The 22,206-nt window shown below is 43.1% G+C and overlaps 1 protein-coding gene across 7 annotated transcripts in view; it reads left to right on the forward strand.

The window, feature by feature from the left end:
- bbs9 (Bardet-Biedl syndrome 9) overlaps positions 1–22,206 on the forward strand; it is a 453,250-nt gene that overhangs the window by 16,307 nt on the left and 414,737 nt on the right. For all 7 annotated transcript variants that reach the window (XM_078539791.1, XM_078539787.1, XM_078539785.1 and 4 more), the window contains exons 5-8: positions 1,760–1,873; positions 12,865–13,039; positions 15,467–15,551; positions 19,931–20,114. In XM_078539791.1, the coding sequence (XP_078395917.1) occupies positions 1,760–1,873; positions 12,865–13,039; positions 15,467–15,551; positions 19,931–20,114 (558 nt within the window). The remainder of the gene's footprint in view (positions 1–1,759; positions 1,874–12,864; positions 13,040–15,466; positions 15,552–19,930; positions 20,115–22,206) is intronic.

Consider the following 22,206-nt stretch of genomic DNA (forward strand, 5'->3'; position numbering starts at 1 on the left):
TGAGTTGTATAGAAAATCAAAACTTAAAACCACCTAAGATGGTATAAAGGTTGTGGTTGAGTAAGACTTTGTGATGAAGACTTATTAACCATTCAAATTATTTTTGTGTAATTTGAAGTTCTACATGAAGATTTGCTGTCAAAATAACTGAACATTCAGCATGCAACTAGGCCTTGTAACCTGGTAGTGCAATTGGAAGGAGAAGGGACATAAATAAGTTTCACATCGTTAATAAAAACTATGCTTGTTGACTCCGTTTATTTTGTGAGCTGTAGAAATTATTTAGGTTTGGGTGAGCTAGTCAGACCCTCAAAACAGAAATCAATGAAGTTTCTTAATAATTTCCCTGAGCCATGTGTACTTTTTGGGAAAAAAACACTAGGAATTGTTGGATTAGAAGATTGGACTTGATGCTGGATCATTCTGACTGCAGGAACTTGTTTGGCACATGGTGCTGGGAGCATTCTTCACCAGGAGCGACATTATCAAGACCGTCATGATGGTCTCAACGAGATTATATAGACTTTGATGGATTGTGATATAACAGCTATGTGACTGAATCTCGGAAAGAGCAGTTGCCAGGTGAGCTAGGAGCAGATGCTTTTTCCATATCAATGGAGTGACACCGGGGTGTGTTCTGGCAATCGCATTCTTTGGCTTCCTCTTATTCCACCCCCCCCTGCTCTCCCTCCACCACCACTTTGAAGAAGTCCAGGAGGGAGTGTACATCTAGATTAATAGATATGGAAAGTTGTTCAGCTTGTGCTAACTAAAAGCAATGACCATAATTGAAGAAGCTATCAGTTATGATGTCCTGTTCGCCAATAACTGTGTTCTCTGTGTTTTCGAGATATCTCAACTATTACCACCGTTTTTCATCAGTTTGAGGAGAGTTGGGATTTCCTGAGCAGTATCTTGCTTATATACAATGGAGCATAGCTGAGTTCAGTGCAGAGGTTTGATTACATCAGGAAGACCTCCTCAACATAAACGTCAGCTGAAATTCAAAAGTAAGCTCAATATGTGTGATAATTCCCTTGTTGCTTCTTTAGGCCTATGGTACCTAGACAATCTGTAGAAATTACATCTAAGACCTTGCAAACTTCCACCCTGTATTGCCAGGGACAGTAGATGGCAATACTATATCCGAGGTCCTGGCTGTTGCAGATCAAGGCTCAGATGAGAACATTTGCTAAGATTGATAGGCTGCCCAAAGCTGTGTATTAGCCCTTGGCTGAAAGAGAACAAAAGCTTCAAATATTTTCAAGGCCTCATTGAAAAGGAAACTAAAGAACGATCAGATCAACATGAAATCCTGGGACCAGGCAGGTGGAAAATTATGTCCATCTAGGTGTTACACCACTTGAAAAGCGTGTGTATTGAGGCAGCACAGAAGAAAAGGGAAGAAGCCTAAGAAAAGATCAAACAAAAATGTTAACCAGACTACAATAACATTCTGAATTCATTTGGACTGAGTGTGATGAAATTTGTCTCTTGCATATTGGGTCAGTGTGCAGTATAAGAGCTAGAGAGGAGGCATACCAACCCAGTGCCAAAAGCCATGATCTGATCACACCCCCATTATTATTCAAATGGCCGACCAACTGGGGTGTTTGTGGGAATGATGGGAGTGATTCTTGCTTATGGTGAGATTGCTGACATGCCCCTGCTATAATTTGCATTGTACCTGTTTTTTAGCCAATGGCCTATTGCATAAAGCCTTTCTTTTGCCTTCCAATTGTTTTTTTTTTGTTAACAGGAACTATGGGTACTGTTGAACATGGAAACCAGTATCAGCTGAAACTAATGTATGAGCACAATCTTCAACGTACAGCTTGCAACCTAACTTTTGGAGGTTTTGGTGGTGTAAAAGGTAAGAATTCATCCTGCAGTAGGAAAACATTTCCACATTTCCTGGATGGTTGTGAAAGTTGCACAATGATCAAAGGAATGAAAACCAGATGCTTTCTATAACAGGCAGCCGATCCCCAATTTCAGATATATGCCTGGGATGACGAAATGGAAGTTATGCCCCAATATGCCCATAGCATAGAATAAGTGCTTTTTCACATGTATCATTTTAATGTAAGTCCGGTCTTTAGTAATGTGGAAGAAAATGGCAACCTTCATTGTTTAACTTCTGTTTAGTTAGAGTGGTGCATTCTTCAGCTTCCCCTGAAAATCTGATAAACAGTAACATGCAACCCCTACTTTTGTTGATAATTATTAAAATGGGCAATCCTATGCCTTCTCTGCTGTTTGTTCCAGAGTTGGGTACAGAACCTGTAGAGATTTCTTTTCTCACTTGTTCAGGAACATAGGGTTATCTCATAGTTATTCTACAAATATTGAAAGTTCCTTTCGCTGTCTGCTAGGTGGCTGTTGATGTATAATGACTTGTTTCTCAGAAAGTAGCTTAGTCTACACCAATACAGATCTGAATTTGTAATGCTGTCTCTTCATGGCTTCGGAATATAGTCCAGACCCTGAGTGGCACAAAAATCACGAGAGGGTTTTTGATGAATTGTTGGTATTAACTTGAGTATTCGTTCTTTAGTTTATTATAAGGTATCAGATGGGATTATCTGCAGTCTTTCTGTTATTGCTGTACACACTTTTGATGCTTTTGTGAACATGCACTAATTGAAAAGCATATGATAAGCAGTAGAAAACTCATGGGGAACGAGTCCTTCACTGGAGGGTTTGGGGCCTCCTTTGCCTGATTGCTGGGCAGGAATGTTCTCACTAAAATTAAAACCAAGTAAAAATGCAATTGTCATTAGTTTTTCTTGTTACTGCACAAAACACAGAACATAGTATCCAAAATAAATTACAGTAAAGGAACCATGTAATGGCCATATCCACTCACAAAGCTTTCACCGTGTCTCTCAGAAAGTTCGTTGGGTCCCTGGTTGGAACATTGACAACATCACATCTAAACTTCCTTTGTAAACCGCTGATCCAGACTAAACAGGGCTACTTGCAGCTTCTTAATTTTCAGCAGAAGCAATCTTGATTTTGATGGAAATGATCAAATTAAGATCATGGTATTTTAAGCCATTGATTGATCCAACTGCTCAATGTTCCCCTTAACTATGAATGTCATAGCCTTTAATAAAACAGTGTTATGCCACCTACAACTTGGTGTATTAGTACTCCTCCTGAATCTGTTCCCTCTGATGACTTTGGCGTGGATCCTCTGGAGAGCCGAGGTATTTAAGGCCCCGGCTTGCTGTGGCTGTCCTCCTCTGGGCCAGCTGCTCCCTCTGCGGTGACAGAGGACGAGGTTGAAGGGGTCACAGGCAAAGGGGACTCGGAGGGAGCGGACAACCTCAGATTCCTGAGTGGATGACCCATGGTTGTCCAGCTGCCGCTCCTCCTCCCTTTGAGTTCTATAGTTCTTGAAGACATTCTGAAGCAAATAATTTCACTGGGGGATCGACCCTGGTTCAGTGAAGAGTGTGGGAGGGCATACCAGGAGCGGCATGAGGCATGCTTAAAAATGATAAAAACAAAATACTGCAGATTGTGGAAATCTGAAATAAAACAGGAGATACTGGAAAAACTTAGAGCAGGTCTGGCAGCATCTGTGGAGAGAGAAACAGTTAACGTTTCGAGTCCATATGACCTCTTCAGAGCGAGACCCCGCCTGCTGTTTTGATGGCAGGCGGGCTCTCATTCGCCCGCCACACATCACTTCACCACTTCATCACGCCTCTCAGTGCTTCTAGCCCACAACTGCTGCAAAGAAGGCATGGCCCTGAAAGGCAAGAGGATGACAACATGTGTGCCTTTGGAGGCCTCCATGAGAAGGATGGCGAAAGCCAAGGAGACCCTGGTCCAGTAGGTTGTGGAGATGCACGCAGACCTGCACTCCGTCGCGGTAGCCAAGGGTGAGTTCCTGCAGTGGCAACATGAGAGGAAAACTGGGCACCGACATCCCTCCAGGTGCCCCTTACCCTCAAGGAGTCAGGCTGGGGCCCTCGGGCACCCGAAGGGAGGAGGAGCAGCAGCTGGACAACCCTGAGTCATCCACTCAGGAATTTGAGGTTGTCCACTCCCTCCGAATTCCCTTTGCTTGTGACCCCTTCAACCTCGTCTTCTGTCACTGCAGAAGGAGCAGCTGGCCCAGAGGAGGATAGCCAAAGCAAGCCACGGCTTTCCAGAGGACCCATGCCAAAGTCATCAGAGGCAACAGGGTCAGCCACTGCACAGGCTGTCTCCACCCCTGCTGCGGATGTCAGGGCAGCACCTAGAAGTGTAAGGCATTCAAAAGTTAAGAAATTCTGATCACAGTTGGTTACGTAGGTAAACACATTTTGTCACTTTACAATCTGAAAATATATTTACTTTCACTAAATAATGTGTAATGGTGTCTTTCATCTTCATGGACTGGCTTCGCGAGCCCTCCCACTGCATCCCACCACCACCCCCCTCCTGCAACTAGCAGTTCAGCTGCATGCAGCCAGCTCACAAGTGATTCTGCAGGCAGAAGTGTGTGTGTTTTAGGGCCTTTCAGAGCCTCGTGCAAACGCTCTGCCGCACATGTGGATCCTTCCCGCTTCACACTCATTTCAGTGTCCCGAGCATTTTCAATGCTGCCTGCTGGGGTTCTCTTTCAGTTATCCATCTGAGCTGACCTGCATCTCCGCCCATCCACTGATCACACTCTCATGCAGCACCTGTTCCCACCCAACACGACTCTCGTTTCACTTTCAATTTAACCAGCATGGTAGCGCTACAGTTTTTCTTGTGCTCCCCTGTCCTTTCTCCTCTCCCTGTCACCTTTTTCCTTTCCCCCATCACTGTTGACCCCCCCCCCCCCCCCCCCACCCCGGCATCACTTTCCACCTCCCCACCGTGACCTACTAGCCACAACCCTTCTCTTTCGGGCATGTCCTAGTGAATGTGCTTCTTCCCCCAGCTTTATACCTTCTTGACTCCTTCCTCCACCCATACCCTTCCTCCCCCTGGATTCCTTCACTGCATCCTCCCTCCCCTTGGATTCCTTCACTGCACCCTCCCTCCCCTTGGATTCCTTCACTGCACCCTCCCTCCCCTTGGACTCCTTCCCTTCTCCGGACGCCTTCATTCCCTCCCTCCCAACCTCCCCCCTGCTCCCCCGAATACCTTTGTTCTCCCCTTCACAACTTCACTCCCCCCACCAACACACCTTTCTCTCCCAGTTGATCCTTAACCTTCCTCTCCCAAACACAGCTGGATCTTACTCTACACCCCCTTGACGACCATCCGTTGTGAGCAGACCCTCAATGATGTCTTTCCACCTTCCGGGAGCTGCTTTGCGGTGGAGCCATGTCCATCAGAATCCACCCTGCATGTGATGGGCGTTCCTCCAAGGTCCCATTGCTGTCGTGCTCCAGCACCTTCTGTTGCTCAAATATCCACGATGTCAGCAAGGCCTAACGGCAAGTCCCGACTTCTGCACGCCACACTTGTCAAGGTGTGTTCTGCACCAGAGTGCTTTCCTGCCGATGTGGGCAGATGATCTAGCGTGGGGGGATTATTCTGGCGGCTGGGCTTATAATGATATGCAAATGAATTGCAATGAGGTTCCTGATGTCCAATTGCGGGAAAAGTGGCCCATCGTTGATGGGCAGAGTGGACGATTGCAAACTGCACAACGTCGTGAAACCAATTTTTGACCTTTTTGCCATATTGTCCACTCACGCTGCTGAACACGCCCAACACCAGTGGGCACGGAAAATTCTGCCCTTTGGTGTCTATCTGTTTCTCGCTCTCAGCACCCTGCCTCAGTTTGGGATGCACTCACTCTAGAGGTTTGACGTTGAAATGTTCCTTTCAAGGAGGCTGTTGCTCACAGTAATTATTGTGTGAAGTTACTTTGCCATCCTCATTTCAGAATTTGTAGCAGTTGAGCAACTTCAGGACTTGAGAATATAACATCTGCTGTTTTCATTAGGTTAACTAAGAGAAAGCATCTGGATAGAAGCTTGAAAAGACTGTAGCTTGTCAAGCATACATTTCCATGTGGAATTGACTTGACATTGTGTATATTAGAATCAAAATGCAGGAAATATCACATTAACTTGCATTTTCATATCATGAATAAAGTACTGCGATGTTTAAATAATTATAGCAGGTGTATATTTGGTTTATAAATTAGATATACATTACCACCCAATTCAAAATAAAAAATGATATGAAAGATTTCACCGCACTTGCATCACACTATTTTTGTAGGGACTAGATTAAACCAGTTCATAAACAGGTTACAATAAAACTATATCTATTATGTGGGCTAACTTTACTTCAGTGGCACAAAATGTAGCAATAATGATTCACAGCTCTAATGCTGTAGCTATGATTACAGTTTTTTTTAACCTTGCTGTGCTTTTAAAAGTCTTTACCTTCACAATAACTAAGGAAACACGAGCACGTTATTCTCTTTAAAAGTTCTAGTTTCTTTGGTGGCTCCATTTTAGCAATCTATGCTAGTAAGTATGCCTCGGAAACAGTCCATGGAATTTTGAGATTAATTAACCCTGGATTTTAAGAAGTAGGCTACAAATCAGATATATTTCTGACAAATTGCAAAGTATGTTTGTATCTGAATTGAATAGCTTGATTCCTCCCTCATACAAAATGCTCAGTGACCAAGCCAACCAAATGTTACAACAGCCTATCAAGTTAAACTGAGACATAATTTCTGTGAACAATGCAGATTTTTAGTTCAAATATTATGACAGAGTTAAATGAACAAACTTAGGACAGAATCGCCCCAGATTTGCACTGTGTGGTGGCGGGCATGAGAAAAGTCGTTTACCCGTTGGCCACAATGGTGGGTTTTTGCACCGTATGGTCCCATTCCTGGTGCGTCCTGCCTCATTAATAATGCATTCACTGGAAATGTTCCGGATCGCTGACAGCTGGGCTCTGATATGCCTCTCACCCCAGGACCTCAGTGCTTCCTCACTCTGGGTGTTATATTTAAAGCGCACTAGAGTGCAGCATACTACTTGTCTACAGACCAGGACTGCTCCATCTGACAGATGGCCCTGCAAGCAAAGGTGACCTCAATTTTAGTGATGCCTCTTGAGGGAGAGGTGGGGTGCCTGCTGGATGCAGTGGAAGGCCGCCGCAATGTCCTGTACCCAATCTCTGGACGCACTAAGTCCACCAGAGTCACCAATCCAGCCTGGGAGGCGGTGGCAGTGATGGTCAGCACCACTGGAGCACAGACAAGGTCAGTCATCCAGTGCAGGAAGAGGATGAATGATCTCATCCATTCCCCAGGATAAATCAACCACTTCATCACTCTCAATCTCACACTCTCAAACCCATCACACATCCACAGGGATCTCACACCTCAAGCGACAACACCACTAACTCTCACACACACCTTCACATCTTCATCAGGCTCATATCCTCTGGAGCTCCTGTCCTTGGCTCCGCTCACCACAATAAGATTCCACACAATGCCATGCGTCCTGCTTACAACCTGTTTTCATGGTGGAGAAGCTGGCTCACAGCAGCAGGGAGAGGTCCCAGACTGGAGGTGGACTGGCCCACATTAAGCCCCTCACTCACTGAGGAACATGCCATCGTGCTGACTGGTGAGGACATGCCTATGGCGATGGTGAGATCAGTGGCAAACACCCATGTGAGGATCCTGCACCCCATCTTCTCCCTCTCAATGCAACTGTGAGTGCTCTCTCTCTCCTGCTTTTGACTCTGCTGTCATGCACTAATTATCTCTACTTTGGTTCACAGGGAGCTCTGCCAAGCAACCAACACCCTCAGCCAGCCAGTCCCTCAGCTCCATCCAGGTCCTCACCTCCAGCCAAGAGGACACCTCCTCCATTGAAGAGCTGGAAATAAGCAGCCTGGAAGACCCGTCACAGTGCTTACCCACACCCTGCACCAGCGCAGAGACACACACCTCGGTGGGACCTAGATCCAGAGCAGGCTCGGGTTCACAATCTGGTGGTCACCACACGGACACGTGTCCGCAGCAGGAGGAGGCAGGTTCAGCTGAGCTCCCCGGCACTGGGAGGACTGCTGGGAAACAGGCATCAGTGAGGTCCGAGTCAGATGATGAACCTCTGGATTCGGCCTCCCCACTCATTGTGGAGAGTCAGCAGAAGGTGGGGGAACGTCATGCAGAGCTGTTGGAAGCCCACAACAGAGTGGCATGCGAGCAGGAAGAATGCGTCCGCCTGCTCTCTGATGAAATGGTGCCCACATGTGCGCATATGGAGTTCTCTATGGGAAGGGTGATGGGTGCCGTGGAGTCCCTGGTCCAGCAGAATGTGGAGATGCACTCCATTGCAGTAGTCACGGGTGAGTTCCTGCAGTGGCAATGCGAGAGGGATACAGGGCACCTCAATGTCCCTCCAGATGCTCCTTCCCCTCAAGGAATCAGGCTGGGGCCCTCGGGCACCCGAAGGGAGGAGAAGTGGCAGCTGGACATCCACTCAGGAATCTCAGAGGCTGTCCACTCCCTCACAGTCCCTTTTGCCTGTGACCCCTTCGACCTCGTCCTCTATCACCGCAGAGGGAGCAGCTGGCCCAGAGGACAGTGAAAGCAAGCCGGGTCCCTCAAGTACTCAGCTCTCCAGAGGATGCACACCAAAGTCATCAGAGGCAACAGGGCCAACCCAACACAGGCTGTCTCCACCCCAGCTGTGGATGTCAGGGCAGCACTAGAACAAGTGGTGGGCCTAGGAAAGTTAAGAAATTCTGATCACAAGTGGCTGCACGGGTGAACATATTTTGCCACTTTATAATCTGAAAATATATTCACTTTCACTGAATAATGTGTGGTGTTGTCTTTTAGCTTCATTGACAGGCTTTGCGAATCCTCCCATTGCAAGCCCCCACTGGCAATTCAGCTGCACGTAGTCGGACTGCGAGTGATTCTGGAGGGAGGTGTGTGTGCGGCAGGGCCTTTCGGAGCCTCGTGCAAGCACTCTCCCCCACACGCGGAGCCTTCATCCATCACACTCAGCTCACTGTCCCGAGCATTTTCAATGCTGCCTGCTGGGGTTCTCTTTCAGTTATCCATCTGAGCTGACCTGCATCTCCGCCCACCCACTGATCACACTCTCATGCAACACACGGCTCCGCTCACTTTCGATTTCGACAACCATGATCCTAGCGAAGTTTTGGATCAGCTCCCCCATCCTTTCTCTGCTCCCAGTCACCCATGTCCTTTCCACGATCACTGTTGACTCCCTTGGCATCACCTTCCACCTCTCCACTGTCACCAACCAACTCAAACCCTTGTCTTTCCAGGATGTCCAGGTGAATATGCATGTTCCCTACCTTCCTGAGAATCCCAACCCCATCCACATTGACCTCCCCCACCTCCTCCTTTCCACCCCCCAGGGTTTGTGTCTGCCTCAGAGTCCCCATCAACCACCTGCGCTGTCCCTTCTAAAACTACCGATGCACCCTCACCCTCCCACCCTACCGGCTTCCTCTGCCTCCTCTCACACTCACCATTCCATCCATCCCCAATTCACTCTCCTGAAGGCACTCATTGACTCCACAGGCCTCTGCCTTGCATATTCACCTGGACATCCCCTCCTTTACTCCCTCCTCCACCCTGACACTTTCCCCCTCTGAACCCCCTCCTTCCTTCGACACCTTCACCCCCTGAACCCTCTTCTCACCCCGGATACCATCCCCTCTCTGAACTCCCTCCTTCCACCGGACAGTATCCCCCCCCTCCAAATTCCCTCCCTTACACCTCCCTCCCCCCTTACACCTGCCTCCCCACTTGCTGCATTCTCCACCATTACAACCTCCTCCCACTGTACTCTCTGCCCCCCCACTTCATAACCCCTCCAACACCTTCGTTCACATCCCCCATCCGCCCCCCGCCCCACTGAACCTCTTCCCCCACCCCCGAGTACACCTTCCTCTCCCACTCAAAGCTAGACCTTCCTTCCCCCCGCCACCCCCCCCCCCCGTTCCCTCCAATCAAAAAAAACCATAGGTATGATGAAACATTGGAAATAGGAGCAGGAGTAGGCCATTCGGCCCCTCGCGCCTCCTCTGCCATTCAACTAGATCTTTTTGATCTATCTCGAAGCCATTTCCCGCACTATCCCCATATCCATTGATATCTTTAATATCTAGAAATCTATCGGTTTCATTCTTGGATATGCTCAGTGACTCAGTAATTTGATGTGAAGTGACTTGGGATGTCTTGACTACATGAAAGGGGCTACATTAATGTAAATTCATTATTTTTTGTTTTGGGTACAGGATTCTTCCTCTATTTTAGAATATGGCTTGGAAGTGCCTTTCCTAAATCTGAAACAAGTCTGTTACTAATTCCAGGGGGAAGTGATCCTCTGTCATCTTACTAGAATGGTGATCAAGTTACTCTTGAGGTTTCTTTATCGTCTGCGCCAAGTTACATTCCATCCATGTGACCTTCATGTAGACAGGAAAAGCTTTTCAGTTACAAACTCTGGTCAATATATATCTGTTTGTTTCCTTTGTGACCTGCTTGTTCAGCCTCAGTCAGGTTGAAGATCTGATTGTGCTCAAACCTTGGAGTGGGATTCGAACCTATTTCCCAATGACTTGGAGGCAAGAGTTCTTTCACTGAACCTCAGCTGATACTTCACCAGACTCGGCTTCACCATATTCTTCTATTATGCATCTGGGGGCCTTATTTCCTAATATTTTGTCATCAGTAACTTCACCCTTGTATTTGGATGCAGAGAACCAGATGAAGGCATTGTGATATTACAGGCAGACATGCATGTGCATAACTGTGCATACAGCATCATACCAGTTGCAGCAGGCAGAAAGGAAGATTTAAAACACATTTATTCCTGGGATCACTGGCAAGGCTGGTATTGCCCATCCCAATTGCCCCTTGAGAAGGTGGTGGTGAGCAACCTTCCCTGTGATGAAAATGAAATTTTCAAATGTTGCAAATTTAAAAATCGCAACTGTTTAGGGCTCCTGAATCAGGCAACTGGGTGGGGGGTTTGGTGGGAGCATCTAGTTCACGTAAATATTCATTGATTCAGAATATTAATAAAATTAACTTTGACATGTTAGATGAAGGCAGGTGCTCTTGTCTGTACTCATCTAATGCTGGGAGAGGCAGGTGGTGGAGCTGTTGTGCAGTGATGGCAGTTAGTGGTATAACTCTGGTCCATTGCAGTCTTCAGGTACTGTACTGCTCTAATAGTATAGCTGCACTGTATAACTAGTAAAACTGCAGCCTTAAAGGATACTTGTTTTGATATCTAACTATGAATATTGTTTTTTGATCAATAAACTATTTATTGTATTGTGCAGTACAGTATTAGATAGTTAATAGTGATTTATGCTTATGGGTCTATTGTGTAATTTGTTAAATCACTTGCATTATTTTTGCATTCTGAACACTAAAGCAGCCTTGTAACATGTATGGGAGCAATAGTGGAGCTAGGATTCATTTCAATGGATATCATTTTAGCAGTGTAATATATTACAACCAACAACTGCTAGTTTTCCTGATCTGCAAAAATACTCAAAGAACCTGTCCAGGTTAAAAAAAAAACAACCAGTCAACTTTCACTGAAGATTGGAAAGGTTGCAATCGTGAACTCTGAAATTGAAAAGCTACGCTTGGGCTTCCAGAAGCATTTCTCCCTTGGAAATTGTATCAAATTGATGTCTTCATGTGGAGTCCAGTGGCCTTCATGCCTAGAATTACCATCCCACATAACTGTAGTGACTCACCCCACAGTGTTTTCTGACTCTTCTCCTCTCCCAATGGGCTTTGTAGTTTAAAAATAACTGGAAATACTCCACAGGGCTGGCAGCATCTGTGGAGAAAGAAACAGAGTTTGTTTTGTCAAATATGACTCTTCAGAACTGCAGATCTCCAGTTCTGAAGAAGAGTAATATTTGACTCAAAACATTAACTCTGTTTCTCTGTCCACAGATGCTGCCATACCTGCTAAGTGTTTCCAGCACTTTTTATTTTAGATTTCCAGCATCTGCAGTATTTTAGTTTTATCTTAAAGCTTCTCGGTTTTGCTGTCTTGATGTATGCCCATATAAAGCACTGAGATTTGGCTAATACTACCAGAGGTGGGATAATTCCAAATTTCTTTGAAATCTGTCTTTTCACTAGAGTACATAGGCTGTCGTCTTAAGCTAGTTTCCTATTGAAGAGCAGGACAGTGGGCTAGCGACGGCACTGTAGAGACCTAGCTCGTGTAACGTAGGATAGTTATGACTGGTGCTGCAAATTGAATACATTAATCTCACTACCAGGCATTTGTTTATCTTTTATATTAATCTGTGGTTTATGTTGTAAAAATGTTGTTTTAAACAAAAAGCAAACTCATACTTAGTACAGTAGACATGGAGTGATGTTGATTAAAGGGTAACAAAGATGAAGGTGGAGTTAGACCACAGAGAGAGTGTGGAATCATCATCTAGTTTAGCTGTTTTGTTGTATTATGGCTGGGCTCCCCAAGCTTCTAATTCATACAATGGGAAAATGTGATTTTTCATTTCCAACTCTTATAATTTAGTTACAAACCTAACTATTTTTAGAACCAGTTCTTTCTTAGCTTTATACATTTTTTAGATCTGCCTCCTACTCTGTCTTTGCCTCTGATCTCTCTCTCTCTCTCTTCTCTTTCTCACTCTCTCTCTCGCACTCACTCCTTATCCTTAATTCTCTGTAGGTCATTACGCTCTGAAACTGCCTGCTATGATTTACATTCTGCAGCCTTCTAACCCTTAGTCCTGAGGGAGAGAAAGAGGAGGAAGTTCTGAAGACAGATTCAATATGATATTAAAAACACTTTGGCTGTTGTGTTATGCGATATCATTCCAATGTATTTCTTTTAAACTTAGGTCGAGACTTAATTTGCATTCAGTCTATGGATGGGATGCTGATGTTTTTTGAGCAGGAAAGCTTTGCTTTTGGGCGTTTCTTGCCCGGCTGTCTTTTGCCAGGCCCGCTGAAGTACAGCTCAAGGACAGACTCCTTCATTACTGTGTCCTCAAGTCGGCAAGTTGAAAACTATAAGTGAGTCCAATGTATTTCTTGCCTTTGGTGTACATAATACATTGAAGAGAAAATTGATCAATTAACTCCAAATGGATTTTCTTTCTACTTTAAAGCGTAATTAATAATTAATCCATGCATTGTATTTGTACAATAACAATGAAGAAACCAACTTTCCCAGTGTGTGTAGATGTTGTGGTTTGGGCTGCTTTAACTGCAAACGTACTTAGGAAGCTTGGGATATTGAGAGTAAATTGATTTGATTATTTTTTTTGTCAACAGACACAAATTACTACATGAATATTTAATTTTATTTATAATCCTTAATGCATATATGCCCAAACTCTCCAGTGGTCATGCCATTATGGACATATTTCCTTCTCAAAGTCACTTATGTTGTGACAATAAGAAGATTTGTGAATTTTATGGCACTTTAGCTGCATTGTTCCTAAGGGCCAACATGCTATTACCTCAGAACTTGTACCCTATGTTAAAGAAAATATAGCCAAATATAAAGAAAATAGAACAAATCATTAAAAGAATATCTTGCATTTTTTGTCTTTCATGTAGAAGCATAGCTTAAAGGGCTATAAATATCTGTTGAAAAATGTAATAATTAAATATGAAATGGTGATTTTGCTTTTCCAGCTCAAAGTTTTAACTAAACAGATGGTTAAACAGTGTACTGGGCATCTAGTAGGGCTATGTTTAAGCCAGCTCAGCTGCTGGTAGTCCTGTGAGAGCAGAATGGTAACTAACTTGTTGAAAGGAAGCTCTGCGCCTTCTATGTCTATCTGTCCATCCAGGACAGGAAACTTGCTGGATGAGGAATAAAAACAGAAAATACTGGAAAAACTCAACAAGTCTGGCAGCACCTGTAGCGAGAGAAACAGAATTAACATTTCAAGTCTGTATGACTCTTCAGTCATATGGATTTGAAACGTTAACTCTGTTTCTCACTCCACAGATGCTGCCAGACCTGAAGAATTTGTTTTCAGCATTTTCGGTTTTTATTTCAGATTTCCAGCATCCACAGTATTTTGGTTTTATCTTGCTGGATGAGCAGTTGGGTTCAAACTCACTTCCTGACACACGACTGCACAGGTGCTGTCATACTGCATCACCTATCCCTGTTGCTCTGATTTATTACAACTTAATGTCACATATCTTATATTCATCTGGATGACTCTGCATGTTCATTTGGGGGTATGGTAGTGTCATGATTATAGTACTGTACTATCAGCTAGAGCTTATAGGTGACCACTACGTCAATTCCCCATATTTGATCCTAATATTTTGATACCTTATACCTAACAAAGATCTTCATCTCCATCTTGAAAATTTCCATTGAAAGAATTCTGATTCCCACTATCCCTCGTGTGAAGCAGTGCTCTCTGATTTCACTCCTAAATGGCCTTGCTCTAATTTTAATATTGTGCCTCCTTGATCTGAACTGGATTCCCCCATCAGAGGAAATAGCCTTTCTGTATCTAATCTTTCATTTTATCATTTTAAAACCTGAATTATATCACCTCAACCATCTAGGCACAGAATACAAGCCAAGATTAGGCAACCTGGCCTCCTAATTTAATCCTTTAAGCGCTGGAACAATTCTGGTGAAGTCTGTGCAGCACATTCTCAATAATATCCTTTCGGGGTGTGGCCATTGAACTGAATGCAGTTCTCCAAGTGTGGTTTGAGCAAGGCTTTGTAAAAATGAAGCATCACTTCCTTTGTGTTTCATCCCCTTTGAGATAAAGTCCACCATTCCCTTAGCCTTTTTGATTACTTACTGGGCAACACCACTTGTTCCATTTCCCAATCAGAGAAGATTCCCATCATCTCTCCTGTTTCCTACCTCCCAATGACCCATGTCACAAAGTTACCTTCTGTTCTGTGAGCTCTGTTTTGTTAATAACCTCTTGTGTGGTGCCATATCACAAGGAGGTTTAAAAGAGGAGTGAAATTAGGAGAAATTTCTTGATGCCAGCGTGAGGGTGGTGGGTGGGGGAATCGGGTGATTCTGATTCTGCAGCATGAAATGCTTTGCTGCAGAGTGGTTGAGATACAAACCATTGTATCCTTCACATTGGATAAATATTTAAAGCCGAGGAAGAGTGCAGGGTAATGGGATTAATTTTAATTGCTCTAGCAAAGAACTGGCACAGACATAACCTGTCAAATTTCTGCTTTCTGTACTGCAAAAGTCTCTGGTTTTAGATTTATATTTTCTTTGAACATGAATACGTACTGTTACTGAAAAGAGCTTCAGGTCTGTGCCCCCCACCACTTCCCCGTTCAGCCAACAACAATAAAAACTTGCTTTAAAATAGCATCTTTAACAAAAACATTGCAAAGCACTTTGGAGGCGCAATCAGTAAAATGTTTGTGTGGATGTTTTCATGATACTGATTGGAAATAAAGGTATATTTTTGTCACCCTTATCAGATACCAGGTGCTAGCTGTTGCCACAGATGCAGAAACCAGACAAGATTCTGAGCAGCAGAAATTAGGATCTGGGAAGAGATTAACGGTAGGCATGTGTTTTTAGTTTTGTGCTTTTTGTAAAAGGTCACTGAAGTATAAGGGTCTGGCACATAAAAGGTTAATGTGGGACTGAATACAGTACCACCCACACAGTGATGCAAGAGAACACATGACCTGTACCTAGGGGTCAGTCTAGTGTTGGAAAGAGCTGTGTGTAGAACCAAGCATGGAGACATATCCTAGGTTGGACCTTTTTTCTGTACTTGCGTATATAGTTTAATAGTTAATAATATACTGACTGCTGAACTACCTAAAACTACAAATACCTTAATGAGACCTACAAAACTATGCCCAACACCTTACAACATGGTCGCAGTGAATTGAACAACTCAAAACCTCGCAGGGACTGCAGAAGAAAATTAAAACCCTGGAAAACTAAAGGAAAAATCAAACAAGTGTTCTCACCTGAAGAAAATCTGAAGAAGCGAAGACGCAGAAAGAAGTTGCCAAAAAAAAAGCTCTGAAGAAAGGCCTGGAAGCTGAAGGCAGAAATTAAATCCCTCGCTGGTGCACAAGACTCCATTAAATCCCATGGAAGTCCAGCTTCTATACCCAGAGTGTGCAGAGCCAGCAGACCTGGCAGGGCTGAGCTAAAAGTTTAAAATTCTTGGACAACCAAGCCCTGAAAAAAGTTAAATACTGCACTGGTAAGGAATTGCTGTTTAAATTGCTGTCCGAGAAACCCGACTCCTGATTTGACGCCTGAACATGTGGCTGTCAAGCTTGCTCTGAACAAAGGAAAAATAATAATTAATCAAATTAATTGGGACTGAGTAGGCAGCTTAAAAACCCCAGCAAAAGCTTGGATTTGTTGCTTCCAAGACCCAAGAACATTGCACTAAAGCGGGGAAAACCCTAACCAGTTGATCCAGGCAGCCATTGTTGAAAAAATTTAAGCACGGAAATTGCAAACGCCATTACTGCAGGAGGCCACCAAAATGGACAAGTGCAGGAAAACCCTTTGTGGAGAAACATACGATGGCGCCATTTTGGATTTTCGGAAACTACTTAAAGCTGATTCTGCAATTTAAAAATTTTAATCATGGATCAGAAATCCACCCTTCAACTCGGACTTATCCAAGACCCCAATCAATGAGAAATACCTTAATAAGACCTATTGAGCTATGCTCAACACCTTCCAACAACACAGGCCTTGAGTTGTGCTGCATGAGAAGGGGTAGTCACAGAGGATGTCATTTGTGTTTTTAAGAGCCATTTTTATTCTGTGGCAGGGGTGGGAACCTGATTTAAGGGATTCAAAACTGGAGTTCTGGGAAAGATGGGCTTGGATTTGCAAAGGACTTTGAACAAGGACTTGTTCAAGAACTTTGGGGAGGAAAGGGAAGTTGGAGATGCAGCAGAGGTTTTCAAGGACAATGGGATCAAGGGTTGTTTTTTTGAGGAGAGGGGTGATTACTGCAAATTTAAAGGAGAGAGGGACAGCATCTGAAGAGAGGGATCAGTTAACAGTATCAGCTAACATGGGGACCAGGAAGGAAAGTTGGGTGATCAGCAGTTTAATGGGTATCGGCTCAAGTGAGCAGGAGGCAGATCTCCTGGAGAAGTTGAGCAGTTAAGCTCAGAATGCGTGCGGGGAGATAGAGAAACAAGAGGAATATGCTAGTTCAGGGCTACAACAAGGCAGAACTTTAGAGGATGATGGCATCTCAAAGAAAGTTACAAGAATGAGTCACTTCAGAAATACTGTATATAGGCAAATGTGGCAGCAATGTGCACAGAACAAGGTTCCCCGAACAGCAAATAAATTACTAGATGATTCATTTTTATGATATTGTAGAGTGGAATGCTGGCCAAGACTAGGAGAACTCCACTGCCCATCAAATAGTGCAAAGACATATTTTACATTCACCTCAACAGGCAGATGGCTTCTTTCTTATCCCAAAAGTGGCACCTGCAGCAATGCAGCACTCGCCAAGTACTGTGCTGAAGTATCAACATGGATTATTAGCAGAGATGTTCATTTTCTTTTAATCATATATTTTGTTAATTAATTCAACTGTGCTGTGTGCCTCAAATCTTTTCACAGTTAAAGTTGAGCACTGAGATTGGTTTTGAGATAGTTTGATCAGTCTTTGTAAGGCACCCTTTCATTGTGGTAACTGTTGTTTTTATTATGGTTGTAGAACTTTGTACTTTATCAAGATTTGACTTTTATGTGTTGTGGCTATAATCTGTGTTTTCTCTGATGTTGCAGACGGTACTGATTTCTATTCCTGTATTTGGAATGTTTCCCCATGAAGTATTAAAGCCTATATTTAAGTGCTGTTAGCCATTTGTTTATAGGTGTAGGTTTACTTGACTGAGTTTCTTTTGGGTCATTTTGAGTGTATTCCCTGTGGAAGCCTATTGCCCTGGTTAACTCTTTCCAATTCAAGCTGCTGAAAACTTTGCAGTAGTTTTTGTTTGCCTAAGATGATGTGCCTTAATCTAAACCATGTGTTTGCCTGTATGAAGAATGAATTCATCATTTATGTACATTGTCAGCCATAGCTCTGTTGGCAGTGCTCTCTCTGAGTCACATGGTTCCAGGTTCAAGTTTCACTGCAGGGCTTAAGCACAAAAATCAAGGCTGACGTTCCAGTGGAGTACTCGGGAGTATGACACTGTTGGAGGTGTTGACTTTCAGATGAGACGTTAAACTGAGGCCTCAACTGCCTGCTCAGGTCGATGTGAAAGATCCGTGGCACTATTTTGAAGAAGAGCAGGGGAGTTCTTTTGGTATCCTGGCCAATATTTATCCCTTAATCAACATCACAAAACAAACAGATTATCTGGCTATTATCACATTGCTGATTGTTGGAGTTTGCTGCCATGTTTCCTGTGTTACAACAGTGACTACAGTTTGAAAGTACTTCATCAGCTGTAAAGTGCTTTGAGACCTCTGGTGGTCATGAAAGGCACCAATAGATGCAAATTTTTTGTTTCGACTATTGCATTATGCAGTGAGTGGTTATGATTTGGAATGCACTGCCTGACAGGGTAATAGAAGCAGATTTAATCATGGCTTTCAGAAGGGAATTAGCTAAGTACTTGAAATAAATTTCAGGGCTACAGGGCAGAAGGCAGGGGAATGGGACTAGCTGGCTGCTCTTGCAGAGAGCTAGCCTGGTCTCATCTGGCTGAATGGTCTCCTTCTGTGCTGCAACCAACCTATGTTTCTAAGCTATTTTTCATTATTTCTCACCAGGTTTTCTAAATCTGCTTTGAATAAAAAGAAAGAAAGACTTGCATTTATATAGTGCTTTGCACAACCACTGGACAGCTCAAAGTACTTTACAGTCAAAGATGCATTTTTGAAGTGTAGTCACTGTTGTGGTGTAGGAAATTTGTGCACAGCAAGATCCTAGAAACAACAATGTGACCATGACCAGATTTTTTTTGTGACGTTGATTGAGGGGTAAATATTGGCCAGGGCACCAGGCGATAACTCCCCTGCTTTTCTTCGAAATAGTGCCAAGGACCTTTTACATCCACTGTCAGTACTGCAACTTTATCAGCTTTGATTTTTGTAGTCAAGAGCTGGAGTGGGACTTGAACCTGGAATCTTGTGACTGAGAGGTGAGAGTGCTACTTGAGCCACAGCTGACACTCTACACATGCAATGTATGTCTGTGATTTCCTCCTTTGCCATAGCCCCCAATTCTGACTATTTTGTGATGCCCTTTGCCAAGCTGTTGACTTATGTAATGCACTACTCTACACCAATCATTGTGGGCACAAATTCAGCCTATATGAGCACATGCTTACCTGACCACCAAATTGCACCTTTTCAGCAACTGTTGTCTCAAGTCTTGGAGTTTCTTTAATGGTTTTGAGAGGAGCATCAATCTTTGTGGCAAAGGGATAGTTTGCAACGCATTCCAACTATGGATGTCCCAGTCCAGTGTCAGTCAGTGGTTTATTGTAACCAGCCATTTCCATTGCTTTACACAGTTAGGCTCCTAAAACCTCTGACCTGTAGAGACTGTAGGTCTGCAATGGATGCGTTGATATTGCTCTTTCCAAGTATGGAATTTCAGAAGAACATTTAATGTATTTTAAGGTTAGTTTATTTTTGATGTTGATGAACATTTGTCTCCTGATGTGTAAAAAGTTAATAACTTTGCTTTAAGGTCACATTTGTCATGACTTTAGTGGATGTTTGGTTAAACCTATAGGTATGCAGAAAAGAAACTATTGCTTTCTGTTCTGCATATAACATGAAAAAAATAAGAATAGCCAAGACCAGTGAGGGTTTGTGTAACAATCCTGAGCTGTATTGAGTTGAAAGAGAAGCAGCGAACCTGGAGACCATACCATCTTGCTGTTTATATTTTGACCTATTGTGAATCTTATTGTCTGCAGAGGGACTGGATGATGAACATTGGTGAACAAGCATTAGACATATGTATAGTATCATTTAAGCAAGCTGCATCTTCCGTATTAGTACTTGGTGAGAGAAACCTTTTCTGCTTTAAGGAAAATGGACAGCTTCGCTTCATGAAAAAGCTGGAATACAATCCAAGCTGCTTCTTACCTTACACCTCAGGTATGTAAAGCTAATACAGTTCATAGATATGTTCAGAAAAGTTCACAATTCCATAGAAAATGATGATCCTTATTCAAAGAATATTTTGAGTAACGAGTCTGAGTTCCCATATCTGAAATTATTATAAAACAATTGTTAATGCATGCAGTAACAATGGAAGCTGCCAAGAAGTTGATGTGGTTATTATGACCTACATCAAACCATTCTACATTTCCTGTTTGTAACTTTGGGAATTTGAAAGTGCCAAGATTTTCCCCTAATTTTCATGTCAGCAATTTTGGCTGCACACTAAACCCCAAGCAAATGAGTAGATGGTTCTTCCTGAAGACTAAGTATTCCAGATGAGTTATTCATGGGTAATTGAAGATAACAAAGAAAATAGAAAACATTGTTTTCTAAATTAAGAGCAAATTAAGATTCTTGATGATGGGAGAGAGTTAACATTGTATATGTTGTCAGATTGTAGCTGCAAATTGCCACTGGTAACCTATGCAGCCTCCAAAGCATACTGACAGTTTCTAAGTGCTGTTGAGGTACAATTTACCAACTTGGATGAAAATGCATGGTATTTACATGTTATTTCTGTAAATAGCTGTTTACTTATTAATTATTTCACAATTATATTGTATAAATTTGTTTATAAAGAAATTTTACTCCGGAGGAGAGAAGCGTTTCTTGTTGCCTTCATTAATTACCCAGTGCTCCAAATGAATGCCAGATACATAGAAACAGCAACACAAACAGCATTTCTGTCTAATCGGTCCACTTTGTTGTTACCCTCCATCTGAAAAAGTTGGTTTAACCACACTTACCAACCATATTCCTATATCCCTTTAACCCCCCTTTCCTTCACTTACCTATCCAATCTGCACTTGACTGATGACATAATTTCTGCCTCAATCACTGGAAGCGAATTCCAAAGCCTCCCAACTGTGTGTGGGGGAAAAAAATACTCCTCACCTCATGCTTCAGATCTCTTCCATTTAATCTTGTATCTATGACCCTTCGTTATTGACTCCTCAACCACTGGAACCAGTCTGGTTCTACCTATCCGATCCCATCCCTTCATAACTGTAAACACTTTCTTTATATCAGCCTATAATGTGTGTTGTTTAATGGAAAAAGATCCAATTTTTCAAATATTTCTTGGTGCTGCATTTGTTTTTCCCCATACCAACCAGCATTCTAATGAGTTTGTGTTGTACCCCCTCTGTATGTCAATGCAGTTTGTATATATGCCACCTTATTCCATCAGGAACAAGTGGTTTAGTGATTCTTTATCTCTCTTTCCCTCCTCCAATTTGAAGTACTGAATTTCATCCAAGGTACTTGGGGGACAGATTTTGTCAAGAATAAGGAGAACTACACTAAACATTGCAATTAAAAGCTATATTGTAGTGTGTTCTGTCAACTGCAAAGCACCCAGTACTCCAAAGATTTAATGTACAAAGATTGAATATTTTGAATGCTGGTTGTATTGCAGTCCATGACTGCTAAATATTTTAGAAGTTTTAAAATACATGCTTGTTTGTCCTACAAGATATTCTTCCTCATGCGTTGAACATTGACATACAAATAGACTGCTGCCACATACTGAGCTAGAAATGACTTTGATTTTCTTTAAGCACTTTGTTTCTTTGGTCATTCAGACCTGTTATTGACATCACCCTTGGCAAGAAAAAGCTTTGTTTTTGAATGTTTATTGGCTGTTTACTTCTCTCAACTCCATGCAGTTGAGTTATCTGCAGCCTTTAGAATCATGGAATGGCGACAACACAGAGAAGGCCATTCAGCCCATCATCTCTGTGTCAGCTCCCTGCAAGAGCAGCTCTGCTGGTCCTGCTACCCTGTCCTTTTCTGTAGCCCTGCAATTTTTTCCTTTTGAAAGCCACATTTGTATCTGCTTCCACCATAGTCGGGCAGCGCATTTCAGATGCTAACCATTTGCTGCATTTAAAAAAAGTATTTCTTCATGTAATCGTTGGTTCTTTTGCCAGTCTCTTTAATTCAGTGCCCTCTGGTTCCCTTTTGGCAATGGATTTTTTCTATCTTTCCCGAATGAGACCCCTCATGATTTTGAATACTTCTATCA

The sequence above is a fragment of the Cetorhinus maximus genome, chromosome 4 (genome assembly GCF_964194155.1).
Source record: "Cetorhinus maximus chromosome 4, sCetMax3.hap1.1, whole genome shotgun sequence".
In the NCBI taxonomy this organism is placed as follows: Eukaryota; Metazoa; Chordata; class Chondrichthyes; order Lamniformes; family Cetorhinidae; genus Cetorhinus; species Cetorhinus maximus.